Below are 16,283 nucleotides of genomic sequence, written 5' to 3'. Positions count from 1 at the left end.
GATGGAGTCTCGCTCTGTCACCCAGGCTGGAGTGCAGTGGCCGGATCTCAGCTCACTGCAAGCTCCACCTCCCAGGTTCACACCATTCTCCTGTCTCAGCCTCCTGAGTAGCTGGGACTACAGGTGCCTGCCACCTCGCCCGGCTAGTTTTTTTGTATTTTTTAGTAGAGACAGGGTTTCACCATGTTAGCCAGGATAGTCTCGATCTCCTGACCTTGTGATCTGCCTGTCTTGGCCTTCCAAAGTGCTGGGATTACAGGCTTGAGCCACTGCACCCAGCCAATGGAATTATTTTCTTAGTTTCCATCTGGGATTGTTCATTGATAGTGTATACAGATGCAACTAATTTTTGTGTATTGGTCTTGTGTGCCTTGCAACTTTGCCTAGTTAGCTCTGAAAGTGTTTTTCTTTGTGAATTCTTTAAGATGTTCTCCATATAAGATCATGTCACCTACAAAGAGAGATAATTTTAATTCTTTTCTAATTTGAATGCTTTTTTGTTTGTTTAATTGCTCTGGCTAAAATATTCAGTACTATGTTAGACAGAAGTGTTGAAAGTGGGGATCCTTGTCTTGTTCCTGATCTTAGGGGGAAAGTTTTCAGCCCTTCACCATTGAATATAATGTTAGCTGTGGTCTTTTCATATATGGGCTTCATCGTGTTGAGAAAGTTCCCTTCTATTCCTAGTTTACTGAACATTTATATAATGAGTGTTGGATTTTGTGAAGTACTTTTTCTGCGTTAATTGAGGAAATTATGTGTTTTTTTCCTCTTCATTCTATAAATGTGATGAATCACATTAATTTCTGCATGTTCAACCATCCTTGCATTCCTGGAATAAATCCCACTTGGTCATGGCATATGATCCGTTTAATACACTGCTGAATTCAGTTTGCTAGTATTTTGTTGATAATTTTTGCATCTATGTTCATAAGAGATATTGGTCTGTACTCTTATTTCTTGTAGTGCCATTCTGGCTTTAATATCAGGGTAGTGCTGGCCTTACAAAATGAGTTAGGAAGTGTTTGTTCCTCCTCAATTTTTTGGAATAGTTTGATAATTCTACTTTAAATGTTTGGTATAGTTCACCAGTGAAGCTCTCGGCTCCTGAGCTTTGCTTTGTTAGGTTTTTGATTATTGATTCAATCTTTTTGTTATAGGTCTATTTAGATTTTGTATTTCTTGAGTCAGTTTTGGTAGTATGTGTGCATTTAAGAATTTGTTCATTTCATCTAGGCTATCCAATTTGTTGCTTATAGCATTCTCTTATAATCCTTTTTATTTCTATAAAATCAGTAGTAATGTTTCCAGTTCATTTGTGATCTTAGTAATTTTAGTCTTGTTTTATTCCTTGTCAATCTAGCTAAGAGTTTGTCAATTTTGTTGATATTTTCAATGTACTAATTTTGCTGTTGTCGATATTCTCTACTTTTTTATTCTCTATGTCATTATATGTCATTAATCTCCACTATATATATATTTTTTTTCTTTTCTTTTCTTTTTTTTTTTTTTTTTTTTGAGGCAGAGTCTCGCTCTGTCGCCCGGACTGGAGTGCAGTGGCCGGATATCAGCTCACTGCAAGCTCCGCCTCCTGGGTTTACGCCATTCTCCTGCCTCAGCCTCCCGAGTAGCTGGGACTACAGGCGCCCGCCACCTCGCCCGGCTAGTTTTTGTATTTTTAGTAGAGACGGGGTTTCACCGTGTTAGCCAGGATGGTCTCGATCTCCTGACCTCGTGATCCGCCCATCTCGGCCTCCCAAAGTGCTGGGATTACAGGCTTGAGCCACCGCGCCCCTTTTTTTTTTTTTTTTTTTTTTTGAGACAGGGTCTTGCTCTGTCATCCAGGCTGGAGTGCAATGGCATGATCATAGCTCACTGTAACTTCAAACTCCTGGGCTCAACCAATCCTTCTGCCCCAGGCTCCTGAATAGCTAAGACTACAGGCACATGCCACCATGCCTAGCTAATTTTTTAATTCTAATTTTTTGTAGAACCAATATCTTGCTGTGCTGCTCAGGGTGTTCTCAAACTCCTGGCCTCAAGTGATCCTTCCACCTCAGCCTCTTAAAGTGCTGGGATTATGGCACAAGCCACCGCACTCAGCCCACACTAATCTTTATTATTCTCTTCTTCCTGCTAGAGTTGGGTTATTTTAGTTCTCTCTTTTTTTTTTAGTTCCTTAATGTGGCCTGTATAAAGATGTAAAGAGATATACTTCTTTTTGACATTTAAGAAAATCTCTTATTAGATCACTAGCTGACTGCAGAGATAATGAAATAAACTTAAATGACTACTCATAAGAAGGGATACAGATTTTACAAACATAGTTTGGAAAAGTCACTAAACATATTTCCAGACACCATGGCTCACACGTGTAATCCCAGCACTTTGGGAGGCTGAGGCGGGCTTATCACCTGTGGTCCAGAGTTCAAGACCAGCCTGGCCAACATAATGAAACCCCGTTTCTACTAAAAATACAAAAATATTAGCCTGACATAGTGGCAGGAGCTGTAGTCCCAGCTAGTTGGGAGGCTGAGGCAGGAGAATTGCTTGAACCCAGGAGGTGGAGGTTACAGTGAGCTGAGATTGCACCACGCACTGTAGCCTGGGTAACAGAGTGAGACTCTGTCTTCCAGAAAAAAAAAAAAAGATAATTGGCTGGGCACAGTGGCTCACACCTGTGATTGTAGCTGTTTGGGAGGCTGAGGCAGGTGGATCACTTGAGGTCAGGAGTTTGAAAGCAGCCTGGCCAACGTGGTGAAACCCTGTCTCTATTAAAAATGCAAAAATATTAGCCGGGCCTGGTGGCGGGTGCCTGTAATCCCAGCTACTTGGGAGGTTGAGGCAGGAGAATTGCTTGAAACCAGGAGGCGGAAGTGGCAGTGAGCTGAGACTGGGCCACTGCAGTCCAGCCTGGACAACAGAGTGCGACTCCATCTCAAAAAGAAAAAAAAAAAGACAATTGTAGCCCTCAACAGCAATTTTTGAGGAGGAAGAATCTGATTTTCAGAGTTAACCACATTTATATAGCTTGGATATTCGTCTTCCAAATCTCATGTGGAAATTGGATCCCCACTGTTGGAGGCAGGGTCTGGTGGAAGGTATTTGAGTCATGGGGTGAACTCCTCGTGAATGGTTTGGTACTGTCCTCATGGTAGAGTAAGTTCTCCCTCTAGCAGCTCCTCTGAGATCTGCTTGTTAAGAAGACCCTGGCACCTCACTCCTTGTTTTTGTGTCTCTCTCACCATGTGATGTGCCACCTCCCTTTCACCTTCCACCAGGAGTAAAAGCAGCCTGAGGCTCTTGCCAGAAGCAGATGGTGGTGCCATGCTTCCTGTACAGCCTGCAGAACCAGGAACAAAGTAAACCTCTCTATAAATTACCCAGCCTCTGGTGCTCTTTTGGCAACACAAGTGGACTCGGACACACCTTATAATACTTGAAATGTCCAGTTCCAACACAAAATTACAAAGCAGACAAAGAAACAGGAAACTATGCCCCATCACAGGAAAAAAAAAGGTAATTTTATAGAAGTCATCTCTGAAGCTGTCCAGACATTGGAAGTACTAGACAAAAATGTTAAATCAACTATCTTAAAAATATTCAATAAGCAGTCCTGGTGCGGTGGCTTATGCCTGTAATCCCAGCATTTTGGGAGGCCGAGGAGGGCAGATCACCTGAGGTCAGGAGTTCCAGACCAGCCTGGCCAACATAGAGAAACCCTGTCTCTACTAAAAATACAAAAATTTACTGGGTGTAGTAGCACACACCTGTAATGCCAGGTACTCAGGAGGCTGAGGCAGGAGAATCGCTTGAACCTGGGAGGCGGAGGTTGCGGTGACCTGAGATCGCGCTAATGCACGCCAGCCTGGGTGACAGAGCAAGACTCCATCTCTCTCTCTCTCTATCTATATATCTATATATATATACACACATACGAATATGTGTGTGTGTGTGTGTGTGTGTATTTATATTCAATAGGCTAAAGGGAAATATGGACACGGAGCTAAAGAAAATCAGAAGAACAAGGTATGAAACAAGGCAATCTCAATAAGATACATAAATTATAAAAGGGAACCAAGTGGACAATGTGGAGCTGAAAAGCAAAATAGCAGAAATGAAGAATTCAGCTGGGCATGGTGGCTCACACCTGTAATGCCAGCACTTTGAGATGCTGACCCCAGGAGTTCAAGACCAGCCTGGACAACATAGTGAGACCTTGTCTTTACAAAAAAATATTTTTTTAATTAGCCAGGTGTGGTGGTACATGCCTATAGTCCCAGCCACTTGGGAAGCTGAGGTGGGAAGATTGCTTGAGCCCAGGAAGCCAAGGCTGCAGTGACAGTGAGTCACATTCATACCACTGCACTGCAGCCCGGGCAACATAGTGAGACTGTCTCAAAAAAGAAAGAAGTGAGGAGTTCACTCGAGGGGTTCAATGTCAGATTTGTGCACATAGAAGAAAGGATCAGGGAACCTGAAGACAAGGTGATTGGAATTATCCACTCTGAAGAGCAGAAAGAAAAAAGATGCAGAAAAATGGAATAACCTGAGGGACCTGGGACACCATCAAGTGTACCAATATACACATCACGGGAGTCCCGAAAGAAGAAGAGAAAAAAGGGAAGAAAAATTACTTGAAGGAATAATATCCCCAAACTCCCCAAACTTGATGAAATAAATGAATCTACATATCCCAGAATATCAACAAACTGCAAACCAGATAAACTCAGAGATCCACAGTGAGAAACACTGTTGTCAAACTGTCAGAAAAAAACAAAGACAAAGAAAGCAGCAAGAGAGAAGCAACTGGTCTCGTACAAAGGAGCCTCAATAAGATTGTTAGCAGATTTCTCATCAGAAGCCTTGGAGACCAGAAGGCAGTAGTGTAAGTAAAGTTAACTACACAGGAAAATATAAAATCAAGCATTACAATAGTTTTGGTTTGTAACTCCTGTTTTTTTCTATATGATTTGAAAGACCAATTCACAAAACAGTAATTATAAATCTATGTTAATGGACATACAATATATAAAGATGTCTGTGACCCCCAAATATCTGAGACAAGTGTCGGTCAATTCAGGAAGTTTATTTTGCCAAGGTTGAGGATGTGAGCCCATGACACAGCCTCAGTAGGTCCTGATGCCACTTGCCCAAGGTGGTCTGGGCACAGCTTGGTTTTATACATTTTAAGGAGACATGAGACATCAATCGATATATGTAACGTACATTGGTTCTGTCTGGTGGCACAGCTCAAATTGGGGAGGGGGCTTCTGAGTCATGGATAGGTAAGTGACAAACAGTTGCATGCTTTTGAGTTTCTGATTAGCCTTTCCAAAGGAAGAAATCAGATGTGCATTTATTTCAGTGAGCAGATGGATGACTTTGAGTTCTTTCCTTTGTCCACAAAGAATTTTTCCACAAATTTGTGCACACAAATTTGTCCACCAGGAGCTGAGGCCAGAACGTTGGTCTCTTTTATTCACACCTGTGTGCCAGGACACCCCGATGGCCTCAGCGTCTGCACTTCTCCCCACCTGCCTGCCCTCCACAAGCTGACTCTCGCTGCTCTTCTGTGAGGCGGTCAGGGACCCTGGTAGAGCCAAGCAACGCAAAGACCCCGCCTCTGCAGTCTCTGTTCACACATTACCTTGTCTGAGCCTCCCAGGGACCACCCTATTTTTGAAATTTTATATTTTTATTTATCTATTGAAATAGGGTCTTGCTCTGTCACCCAGACTGGAGTGCAGTGGTGCAATCATGGCTCACTGCAACCTCAATCTCCCAGGCTCAAACAATCCTCCTGTCTTGGCCTCCCAAAGTGCTGGGATTACAGGTGTGCAACACAGTGCCTGGCCTCACCCTATTTTATTTCATTTTAATTTTTAGTTTATTATTTTTGAGGTGGAGTCTCATTCAGTTGCCCAGGCTGGAGTGCAGTGGTGTGATCTCAGCTCACTGCAGCCTCTGCCTTCCGGGTTCAAGCGATTCTCCTGCCTCAGCCTCCTGAGTAGCTGGGATTACAGGCGCCCACCACAATGCCTGGTTAATTTTTGTATTTTTAGTAGAGATGGGATTTCCCCATGTTGGCCAGGCTGGTCTCAAACTCCTGACCTCAAGTGATGCACCTGCCTCAGTCTCCCAAAGTGCTGAGATTACAGGCAGGAGTCACCACGCCCAGCCCCACCCTATTTTAGATTGCAGCTCCCCACACTCCCAATCGGTCTCCCAGCCTCATTCTTTACCCTGCACTGGCACCAGCCATGCCCCCTCACTTACTTATGTCACCTGGCTCTGATTGTCTCTCCCATGCAAAGGTCAGCTCCATGATCCCAGTTTGCCCGGAACTGTCCTGGTGTCAGCACTGACATTCTGACCCAAGACCCTCCTTAGTGCCAGGCAGCCCCAGACTTGGTCCCCCAGCTGCAGGGCCTGGGATCTTTGCCAATGTTTGTTCCCAGTGCTGGGTCAGTGCCCAGGGTCCCGGGCCTGCTCAGCTGTGCGTGATGAGTGAATGAGGAAGGCGGGTGTCCAAGGCTCACCCATGTTAACACTGTGGCCCAGATGTCAGCAGGGCTGTGCGCCCTCATGCAGCTGCTTCTGCCCGCCCCTACTGCACCCCCCATTTCTGGGACCCGGGGTGCTCAGCACTTTTCTCCTGGCAGGTGTGGGGGTGGGTTTCCGGCGGTGGTGGTGGAGGGAGGGCAGCGACCCTGGCCGAGGAGGCGGTGAGTGCACTGGGCTGTGGGCACTCCGTATTGGGTGCTGGGGCACCTGACCCGGCTCAGCACCAGCACTGAGAGCCACTGCCGCCTGGTGGCAGCATGCGTGTATCCTCCAGCAGGTGCCTCCCTTGTCTGGGAGGGACAGTAGGACAGCTGAGATCTGAACACAGCCTCTTAAGAGTCCCAAAAGACTCAGTTTCCCCCATCTGTGGAAGGCTTGAAGGAGCCCACACCCAGTCAGGCAGGCGCTCAGCTCCGTGACCCTGCTCTGGCAAATCCTCCCTAGCTCCACCTCCACACTGGCCAGGATTCCCGGAGTAGCCCTGGGTCAGAGCAGGGGTCTTTGTGCACCACAGGGAGCACCCCTGGCTGGTCCAGGAGGCAGGAGCAGGAACCTGGGGCGGGGGCTGCCCTGCTGAGCTGGGACACTTGTCTTCTGGCTGGGGGTGGACAGGGGTATCCAGAGGAGACATGGAGAGAGCGGAGTGGCAGCCTGTGCCGAGCCCCGCGCCCCCACTGTGCCCCTGACCTCCTCCACGTTAGGGAGGGGCACCTGGGCAGTGGCAGCCTGCATCCTCCCATGCCCCTGATGTCCAGATTAGGGAGGGGCACCCTCTCCATGCCCCCACTGGCCTCCCTGCCCCTTGTGCCCAAACCCAGCTTCTCAAGCCCCTCACCTGGCCTGACCTCTGCATCCCCAGGGTGTCCCCACCACTGCTCCTTTATGGGGACACTTGGATGAGGATGTCTGGTCACACCATGTGACACTGACCTTAGCTGACCCCAAATCCACTCCCAGAGACCTTGCCCCTCCCCTGAGTCCCAAGGTGCTCCCTGCCCCCGACATGCCCAATGGGGTGCAGCCTCCCACGCCTTTGGGGTACTCTCGGGTCCAGCCTGGTGGGGATGGCTCCACGACGCCCACGGTCCAGACTTGTCCCTGATGCCGTCACCATCCAGCCAGGCCCAAGCTCCATTTTAACAGCTACCCCTGGACCAGCGTTTACTGAGTGGAGGGCACTTGCTCGCTCTGCAGTCCCCTCTCCAGTCTGTGGGGCAGAGCAGCCTCCATTGCAAGAAGGAAAAGAAGGCCCAGGGCCCACGGCTGGCTGGAAGAGGGCAGCCTGGGCCCAGACTGCGGTGGGAGTGCATCTGCAGATGGGGTGCGACCACCGCCAGGACAGGCCGGGCACGCAGCCCCACACAGCACTCAGGTGAGACGTCCAGGCTCCAGAGGGCGGCTCAGTGGGGAAGCCAGGGAGCCTACGTGACCCACACGAGAGGTCTTCGAGGGCCGACCTCACGGCCCACTGCACAGGCCACTGCTGGACCCCTGGCTGGGGTCTGGATGTGCCACTTGGAACATCTCAGAACCACACACCCTAGCAGGTGGCCCCCAGGCAGGTGGCCTTTGAGACCACAGGAAGTGACTGACCCTTGCTGGGTGAGTGGGACTGGGATCTAGGGAAGCTGAGACCCTCGGGAGGGGTCCAAGTGGGGCGGGTGCCCCAGTGAAGCTCAGCATCCAAGTATGCGCAGACGGGGGGTGGACTCCAGCCAGTGTGGGGTGCCCTGGGCAGAAACAGGTGATCCTTGACCACGTCGGGCTTGGTCAGCTACAGGAAGGGCGGGGTTGCACCCTGCACGCCAGAGCACTGGGGAAGCTCTGGGCAGCTGCCAGGGCCTTGTCTTCAGGGCCAAGGACAGTGGCCATGACCATGAGTTGTCTGAGAGGGAGGCTGGGGTCCAGCACCTGGGCCGTTCAGGGAAGGGGTAGCCCACCCAGGTCCTACTGTTCTCAGGGGACTCAGGACAGGGTTGAAGGTCTTTTTTGTGACCCAGAGCCCCTGAGGGCCCCATGGAGCTGTAGCCCTAGGAGAGCCAGCAGGTGCCTGGGCCCCACAGTCAGGTGAGACCACCCCACACTCTGAGGGGGGCCTGGCTCAGCTGTCCGAGGCTGTGCCTTGGCCTCCTGCCCCCCAGCAATGTGTCCCTGGCACCTACTTGTTCTTGAGGAGATTCCTGGCCTCAGGCTGCCATCCCACGGGGGTGGGTGCAACTGGAGAGAGATGTGGAGGTGGCACTGGCTGGGGCACCCCCTCCCAGCCCTGCCCCCACTGTGCCAGGCTGAGACAATGTGAGGGAAGGGGAGGGGGCTGCCCAGTCCTGGGGGTCAGTGGCTGTGGACAGCAGCCTCCCATCTGCAGGGAGGCTCAGCAGACAAGTGAAGGAGGAGCCCACCCTGGCCCCAAGAGCAGTGTGTGTTACCCCCAGATCCCCCCACCTGAGCCAGGCCCAGTCCTCCTGCTGCCTCCAGGCCTGTCCCTGGGGCCGTGGACTTGCCCAGCATAGCATGGGCACTCCACAGTGGCAGGTGCCAGCCCCAGGGACACCTGACCAGCAGGTGTCCATTGCCCCTTTAGTCTGTGAGCTGCTGGAGGTGACCTTTGCTGGGGAGGGGGACCCAGGCTTGGCCAAAAAGTATTGCTGGGAGAAGGGGGAGCTGAAGGTCTGCGGGTCCTGCCATGGTCCTGGGCATGTCCTGTGGACAGCAGGCCGGAGGCTGCCCTGAAATGGCTGTGGCTCGGCCGAGCTGAGGAGACATTCCAGAGACCCCTGCCTGGCCCACTGGTGCTCCCTGGAAAGGGTGTCCAGAGGCCCTGGGTGTCTGGCTGTCCTATCCACCCCCTCCCACCCCTCCCACCTCTGTGGCTCTTGCGGTTCACCCCACCTGAAGCAAGGCAAGCTCTGGAGCTCACAGGGAGGGGTGCAGGTGGGAGTGCTGGCTCTGACCCTTCCTGGACTCCAAGGCAGAGCCACGCTCCTGACCACACCCAGGACACACATGCTTAGTTCTGTCCACTGGGCAGAGTCCTGTCCTGATGTACCCTGGGTCCTGGGAGCCTGGGCCTTGGTGGTTGGTGGGCAAAGGGACATCCCAAGTCATTGGTGGTTGGAACCAGAGCTCCGATCAGGGAAGGTGGACCCCCAGGGAGGAGGAAGCAAGGCCAGTGACAGAGTGAGACCAGGGAGGGGGTGCGGGAGGCCCAGCGGTATGTGGTGGAGGGAACTGCGAGGCTGGAGGGCAGTGGTGGGCACAGGCCTGGGTTTGGCACAGAAGCCTGACCTGTCTCAGGGCTGGGTGGTCTCCCCGTCTCCCCCACCCAGTCTTCTGTTCAGTGCACGCCATACCCAGCCCACTGTGGAAGGCCGGGAGTGCCTGGGTCTAGTCCTCAGACTCCTGTGGCCCCTGAGAGCTGGGCACCCGCTGGAGCGGAGGTTGCAGAGCTGCTGGGGGATGGAGAAGTGTACATCGGTCCTCCAGCCCTGCAGGCATAAGGCAGCTACGTCAACACGGCCTTCTGCTTCCCCCGAGGATGGGGATGGGAATGGGGGGTGTGAACTGAGCTCCATCAACACAGCCTCCTGCTTCCCCCGAGGATGATGGGAAGGGGGAGTGTGAACTGAGGTCTATAAACATGGCCTCCTGCTTCCCCGGAGGATGAGGATGGGAAGTAGGGTGTGTGAACTGAGCTCTGTCAACATGGCCTCCTGCTTCCCCCGAGGATGATGGGAAGGGGGAGTCTGAACTGAGGTCTATAAACATGGCCTCCTGCTTCCCCGGAGGATGAGGATGGGAAGTAGGGTGTGTGAACTGAGCTCTGTCAACATGGCCTCCTGCTTCCCCCGAGGATGGGGATAGGAAGTGGGGGGTGTGAACTGAGCTCTGTCAACACAACCTCCTGCTTCCCCTGAGGATGGGGATGGGAAGGGGGGATATGAACTGAGGTCCTGCAGTGGAGGAGATGGGTAGGGGCTGGGCACAGCAGCAACACCCACCTGGATGCAGATGCCTGGGGCACAGGCCTCCTCCCTGGGAAGGTCCAGGAAGGCAAAGGCAGAGGCGGCTGCAGGGTCACCCTGGGATGGGGGAGGGCAGGTCACAGGCAGTGGGAGGAAGGGCAGATCAGGCTAAACCCTGTCCTCCTCCCACATCCTCTCAGCATGCACAAAGCAGGGTTGGCCCCCCACCCCTCCCTGCCAGGTAGGCTAGACCCTGGGTGGGCTCAGGGCCCAGGTGGGGCAGAGACCACTACAAGGAAGTGATGGGGTCCTGCTGCCCCCCGCACTTCCCCAGGATGGAGCCCCTCCCTCGGCTCACTGAGGCTGGAGGGAGCGGGCTGGCCTGGAGTGCGGGTTGGCAGGCAGGGAGCTGTGACTTCCTCCTGTGACACAGGTGCACCTGGAAGTGGGCGGGGCTGGACGAGAAGAAGGTGACCCGGAGGTGGCCCTTCATGGGCGAAGGCTGGATGGTCATTTTCCAGGCTGTGGGGAGTGAGGGTGAGACTCCCATCTGGCCCAGCACCCCACCGCCTCCCTTCCTTCCCCAGAGGGCCCAGCGCCTGCCCACTGTACCTCCCCCAACCCACTGGGTCCCTCACTGGCCCAGCACCGTTATCCCACCTCCCCAACCAACACAGAGTGACATAAAGGATGTTCTGGGCTGCGTCCACGCTGTGCAGGCCCCACAGAGAACTTACTTGGGAAGCGACGCTGTTCAAAAGGGCACCGCACCCAGGACCCCCAACTGGTGGAGAACTGCAAAGTGGGGTGAGGGGTGCAGGAGGGTGGAGTGTGTGCAGGGCAGGGACAGGGCAGGGACAGAGACAGGCTGGGTCAGCTTCAGGGTGCTCTGGCCCAGTTCCCCTCCTTAGGCCCTTAGCTCACCCACTGTCAGACCAGAAGGGGGCTCTGAGGGATGGCTGGGAGGCTGGGCTCCAGGGCTGGGCAAGGGCCCCTGCCCCACTTCCTGTCCTGATGCCCCCTGGCCCCTCCCCAAATAGGGTACTGGCAGGCTGTGGCAGCCCCTCACCTTCAGGCAGAGCTGGGGTTGGGTATCCACCAGCGGGTACTGCACCTGAGGAGGGCTCGGGTCAGGCTGTGGCATCCATGCCCACCCCCATCCCTGCCGAGCAGGCACTTACTCTGCGATGCACCAGCTGGCTGGATTGCTGCAGCTTATGACAGCCGGCCCCGGGCCCCGGGCGCCAGCACAGGCTCACATGGCCACTCACAGGGCAGGTGGGCTCCCAGCTCAGTGTCTGGCTCCCTGGGTGGTAGTAGACCGTGTCCCACAGCACCTCCAGTGCCTCAGTGTCTGCAGGAACCCTCCCCCAAACACAGGTCAGTTGGCCCCTACCCTTGCTGCCAGGCCCATGGGGTCTAGCACCCACTCAAGTGACCACTGGGCCAGGGTCCAGAGCAGTCCTCCTATGGGTTGCTGAGCCCTGTCCCAAGTCTGTGCACGTGTGTGCATGGCTGTGTGCGCCTATGTGTGTGCCTGGGTGTGTGTCCATGGGCATGGGTGCCTGGGTGTATTCATGTGTATGTGTGTGCACGTGTATGGGTGTGTATGTGCATGGGTGCATGTCATGGTGTGGGTGTGCATATGCATGGGTGTGCCTGCCTGTGCATGGGTGTGCGTGTGCGTGTGTGTGCATGTGTATGGGCGTGCATGTGCATGGGTGCGTGTGTATGTGTGTGTGCAACGTCACTGAGCAGAACCGAGAGCAGGGCATCTCTTTTTTTCTTTTTTAAGACGGAGTGTTGCTCTGTCCCCCAGGCTGGAGTGCAGTGGCCTGATCTCAGCTCACTTGCAAGCTCCGCCTCCCTGGTTCACGCCATTCTCCTGCCTCAGCCTCCCGAGTAGCTGGGACTACAGGTGCCCCCAACCACGCACAGCTAATTTTTTGTATTTTTAGTAGAGAGGGTTTCACCGTGTTAGCCAGGATGGTCTTGATCTCCTGACCTCGTGATCCGCCCGCCTCGGCCTCCCAAAGTGCTGGGATTATAGGCGTGAGCCACCAAGCACGGCCTGGGCATCTCTCTTGTGCCCCTCAGACAGCCCCTCTTGACAGCCTTGATTTTCCCAGGTGAGCTGGGCCACGTGAGCACACACACACACACGTGCACATCCACATCTGTGCACAGGTTCCCTTGGTGACAGGCCCTTCCGAGCAGGCTCAGGGATTTAGGCTGGGCCTGCCCCTTATCTCATCCCCCCCACGTCAGTCCTCATGGTGGGATCAGCCTGGCCGCAGCCATTCCCACCCTCCTGCCCCTTGGCATCGCAGGACACTTGCCGTTTTCAAAGGGGCAGATCTGGATCCGCACCGCGTCAGGGGTCGCAGACCAGCCCTGTGGGAGGGGTTGGGGTCAGCGCAGCCCCCCCATCCCTGTGTTCCCCCACCCGCCCCAAGTCCAGGCCACACCTCCAGGCACAGGCACGGCAGCTCCTGGCTGTAGGGCAGGGAGACGGCCCGGGAGACGTTGTTGGCAGTCACCTGCAACCCAGAAAGGGCGGTTGAGGGGCCGCGCGGGAGGGCGGGGGTGGTCTGAGGTGGGCGGGACCTGGGCCGAACGGGGCGGGAGCCGGGACGGGAGGTGGGCGGGGCCTAGGCCTGAACAGAGAAGAGAGGGGAGGGGGGCGGGTCCTGGGCCTGACCGGGGCGGGGATGGGAAGGGGCGGGGCCTAGGCCTGACCAGGCGCGGGACGCGGAGGTGGGCGGGGCCTAAGGTTGACCAGGGCGCGGGGCGCGGACGCTCACTTGCACCGGGACGCCCACGTCCTCGCAGGTGAACCGCTTGTGGCAGAGCCGCACGTAGTAGGCGGGGCTCCCAGAGGCCCTGGGCACCTGCACCAGAATCGCCTTGCGCCTCCGGTCCACCCAGTAGCTGAGCTTCCCGGCTGCAGGAGGCCGCAAGTCGGGGCCGCGCTGGGACCAGGGGTCACCGACACGGGGCTCTGTCCCGAGAGCCCCGACGTGGCGGCTCCTGTTTGGTTCAGGCGTTTGGCAGCCGCCCACCCGAGGGCCCCTCAGGATTTCCCAAATGGGGCAGAAGACCCCGGGGAGAGGAAGCCTGTCGCAGCGTCTAGGGGTCTTCGCCAGGGCGTCGAAGGAGGGAACTCACCTAGGCAGTCGTGCACGCTCCTCCCCACGTCCTCCTCTCCGCAGTCTGCAAACCGAAGAGGCAATGGCAAGGTACGGGCTGCTTTGCCCTCGGGGGCAATCCTCCTCCACCCACCCCCTCCGCCACCCCTACCCCCACCCCGCGCTGTGCCTCCGCCATGCGACCTCGAATTAAGGCAAAGGCCTTGCGGGGATCTGTCCAGTGTGAGGGCCAGACCCCTGCCCTGGGAAGTCCCACCCCAAGCCAGGCCCTGGAGGCTGAACGGCAGCTGTGCCCAGGGGGGCCCTGGGGACCCTACCTTCCACGACGTGCTTCTGGTCCAGCTGGACCCCACAGAAATGAGGGATGGTCCTTAGGGTGACATAGAGGTGCTGGGCCACGCTCACCGCAAAGCAGCCAAAGTACACCTGGAGCTGAGCAGGTGCAGGTGTGAGCTGCGTGGACTCAGAGGCACTGCCCACCCCGGCCGGCCAGCTCCATTTGCATGGCTGGAGCTCAGAGCGAGGGATGGCGCCCAGGAGGAGCGGTGCCCAGTCTTCAGGACGTGGGTGGCAGAGCCCTGCCCTGGCCTCACCTGCTGCCCCACCTGCTGCCGGTGGGAGGCCCTGGCCACCCACACGCTCTGACACTGCGTCTCCTGGGTGTCCAGGCTCATGGTGCAGGCCTCCAGGCCCCGCAGGCGCTCTGGGTGGAGGAAGGGCCCAGCAGGGCACGTCAGAGAAGGGCTGCCCCTGGCTCCGGACGGGGCCGTGGGACCCTGTTCCTCTGCCTTCTCTCTGTGAAGTGCGGTTAGCAGCGCCCCCCTCCCTCACCAGGCTGCCCAGGGTTTGATGGGAGTAAAAGGCACCTGGGCCCACTGCTGGAGCTGTGGGTGTTACTCCCACCCTCGAGGCCACCTCTCACCATGCAGGGTGATGGAGGCGCGTACACGCAGGAACATTGAGCAGCCATCAGAGGGGACACACTGCATGGCAGTGTAGGACGTCAGGGCCTCCAGGACTGATCTGGACATGGACACAGGGCGTGGCCGGCAGAAGCTGTTAAAAATGTTCCCTGGGGAGGGAGAAGGAGTGTGAGGCCTCGAGTTCCCTGGTGCTTGGAAAGGCTTTGTGGTTGGTTCTGTGAAGGGGGAGAGAGCCCTGGGGCTGCAGAGTCTTTGCTGGGGGGTCTTTACTATCTTGCCACAAGCCAAGTGGGGAGCAAGCCCTCTGGTATGTAGTGAGCCCACCCCGAGACACACTCTGAAATGTCTGTGGGACCCCAGCAGTGGGCCTGGGTCAGTGGGGCAGGCTGCACACCAGTCTGCATCAGAGCAGCAGAAGCTGCTGCCCCATCTGGCCCGCAAGGGGGCAGGGAGCCCACCTTGACTTGCTGGCAAGCTCTGTCACCTCTGCTTAAAGACGAACAGCAGAAAAAGCCAACATGGGCTTGCTAGGACACCTGGGAGGCGACCGCAAGGTTGCTGCAGCCCAGACCTCTGTCCACAGGGAAGTGGTCACATCCTTGCAGGGAGGGTTTGCCCGCAGGGAGGGTTTGCCCGCAGGGCCTTTTGCTCTGAGACCAAACACCATTCCAGGCAGCCACACCAGACCTGGGCAACGGGGAGCTGGGGTATCATTTTGGGCACCAGGGGCTCAGCAATTTTGCTGCCTTTGCTCAGCCAGCTTTGCGGGTGGGACTCAGAGGAGAACTTCACGTGAGCCACAGAGCCTGGCAACCCGGCATTCCACAGGAGGACTGCCACCCTCTTTATAGAAGGCCTGGCCACCGAGGCATGGGACCTCATGCTGTTGATGAGACAGTGCAGCTGCTGCTCAGTGGAGCCCACACTGAACACAGCACCCTGCTGAGGCAGGAGAGGAAGGAATGAGAATAACCAGGAACGAAGGGATAAGCAAAAGAACAGCAGCTGCAGCCAGTTCCAGGCAAGATTAGGCAGCACACAGGCCACAGCCTCCCTCCTGTGATAATGAGACTCCACTTCAGCCTCTGATTGTTGCAGACCCATCCCACAGGGTGTAACCCACTGGAAACCTCCAAAGGGTAGCTAGGGGTGTTATCAAATTCTTTTAGCCTTATGAAAATCCTGGGGCGCGTTGCAATCGGGGTCCTTGGCTGCTTGCTTGAGCCTGCTCCCACTCTGTGGAGTGCTCTTTCTCTTCAGTAAATCTGTGCCCTCCTTACTCCATTCTTTTTTGTTGCTTTACTTGTGTATTTTCTTCAGTTCTTTGTTCAACACGGCAAGAACCTAGACAACTGACAGTTGAGACCTTCCACCCAGTAACTCTGTGCCTCAAAGGGGCAATGGGAATTAAGAGGTCCGAACATACTATAGGTAAGAAATCCAACTCTTTCTGCCTCCTGGGTTCAAGCAATTCTCCTGCCTCAGCCTACCGAGTAGCTGGGATTACAGGCATGCACCACCACGCCCGGCTAATTTTTGTATTTTTAGTAGAGACAGGGTTTCACCATGCTGGCCAGGCTGGTCTCAAACTCCTGACTCAGGTGATCCGCCCGCCTAGGCCTCCCAAAGTGCTGGGATTACAGGCATGAGCCACCATGCCCAGCCTTTTTGATTTTTATTTT

At 55.2% G+C, this 16,283-nt stretch overlaps 1 protein-coding gene across 1 annotated transcript in view; it reads right to left on the bottom strand.

The window, feature by feature from the left end:
- Window positions 1-7,698: 7,698 nt before the first annotated feature.
- IL17REL (interleukin 17 receptor E-like) overlaps window positions 7,699-16,283 on the bottom strand; it is a 20,990-nt gene continuing 12,405 nt past the window's right edge. Inside the window, exons 4-15 of the mRNA XM_011942247.1 lie at window positions 14,601-14,750; window positions 14,272-14,381; window positions 13,996-14,110; window positions 13,334-13,473; window positions 12,998-13,069; window positions 12,869-12,923; window positions 11,711-11,883; window positions 11,599-11,643; window positions 11,267-11,324; window positions 10,888-10,984; window positions 10,566-10,646; window positions 7,699-10,052 (exon numbers count right to left, since the gene is read on the bottom strand). Of these exons, the coding sequence (XP_011797637.1) occupies window positions 9,959-10,052; window positions 10,566-10,646; window positions 10,888-10,984; window positions 11,267-11,324; window positions 11,599-11,643; window positions 11,711-11,883; window positions 12,869-12,923; window positions 12,998-13,069; window positions 13,334-13,473; window positions 13,996-14,110; window positions 14,272-14,381; window positions 14,601-14,709 (1,149 nt within the window). The 5' untranslated portion in view covers window positions 14,710-14,750 and the 3' untranslated portion in view covers window positions 7,699-9,958. The remainder of the gene's footprint in view (window positions 10,053-10,565; window positions 10,647-10,887; window positions 10,985-11,266; window positions 11,325-11,598; window positions 11,644-11,710; window positions 11,884-12,868; window positions 12,924-12,997; window positions 13,070-13,333; window positions 13,474-13,995; window positions 14,111-14,271; window positions 14,382-14,600; window positions 14,751-16,283) is intronic.

Source organism: Colobus angolensis, unplaced genomic scaffold, assembly GCF_000951035.1.
Source record: "Colobus angolensis palliatus isolate OR3802 unplaced genomic scaffold, Cang.pa_1.0 Scaffold208, whole genome shotgun sequence".
NCBI lineage: Eukaryota > Metazoa > Chordata > Mammalia > Primates > Cercopithecidae > Colobus > Colobus angolensis.
This window is presented reverse-complemented; position numbering and strand designations above follow the sequence as displayed.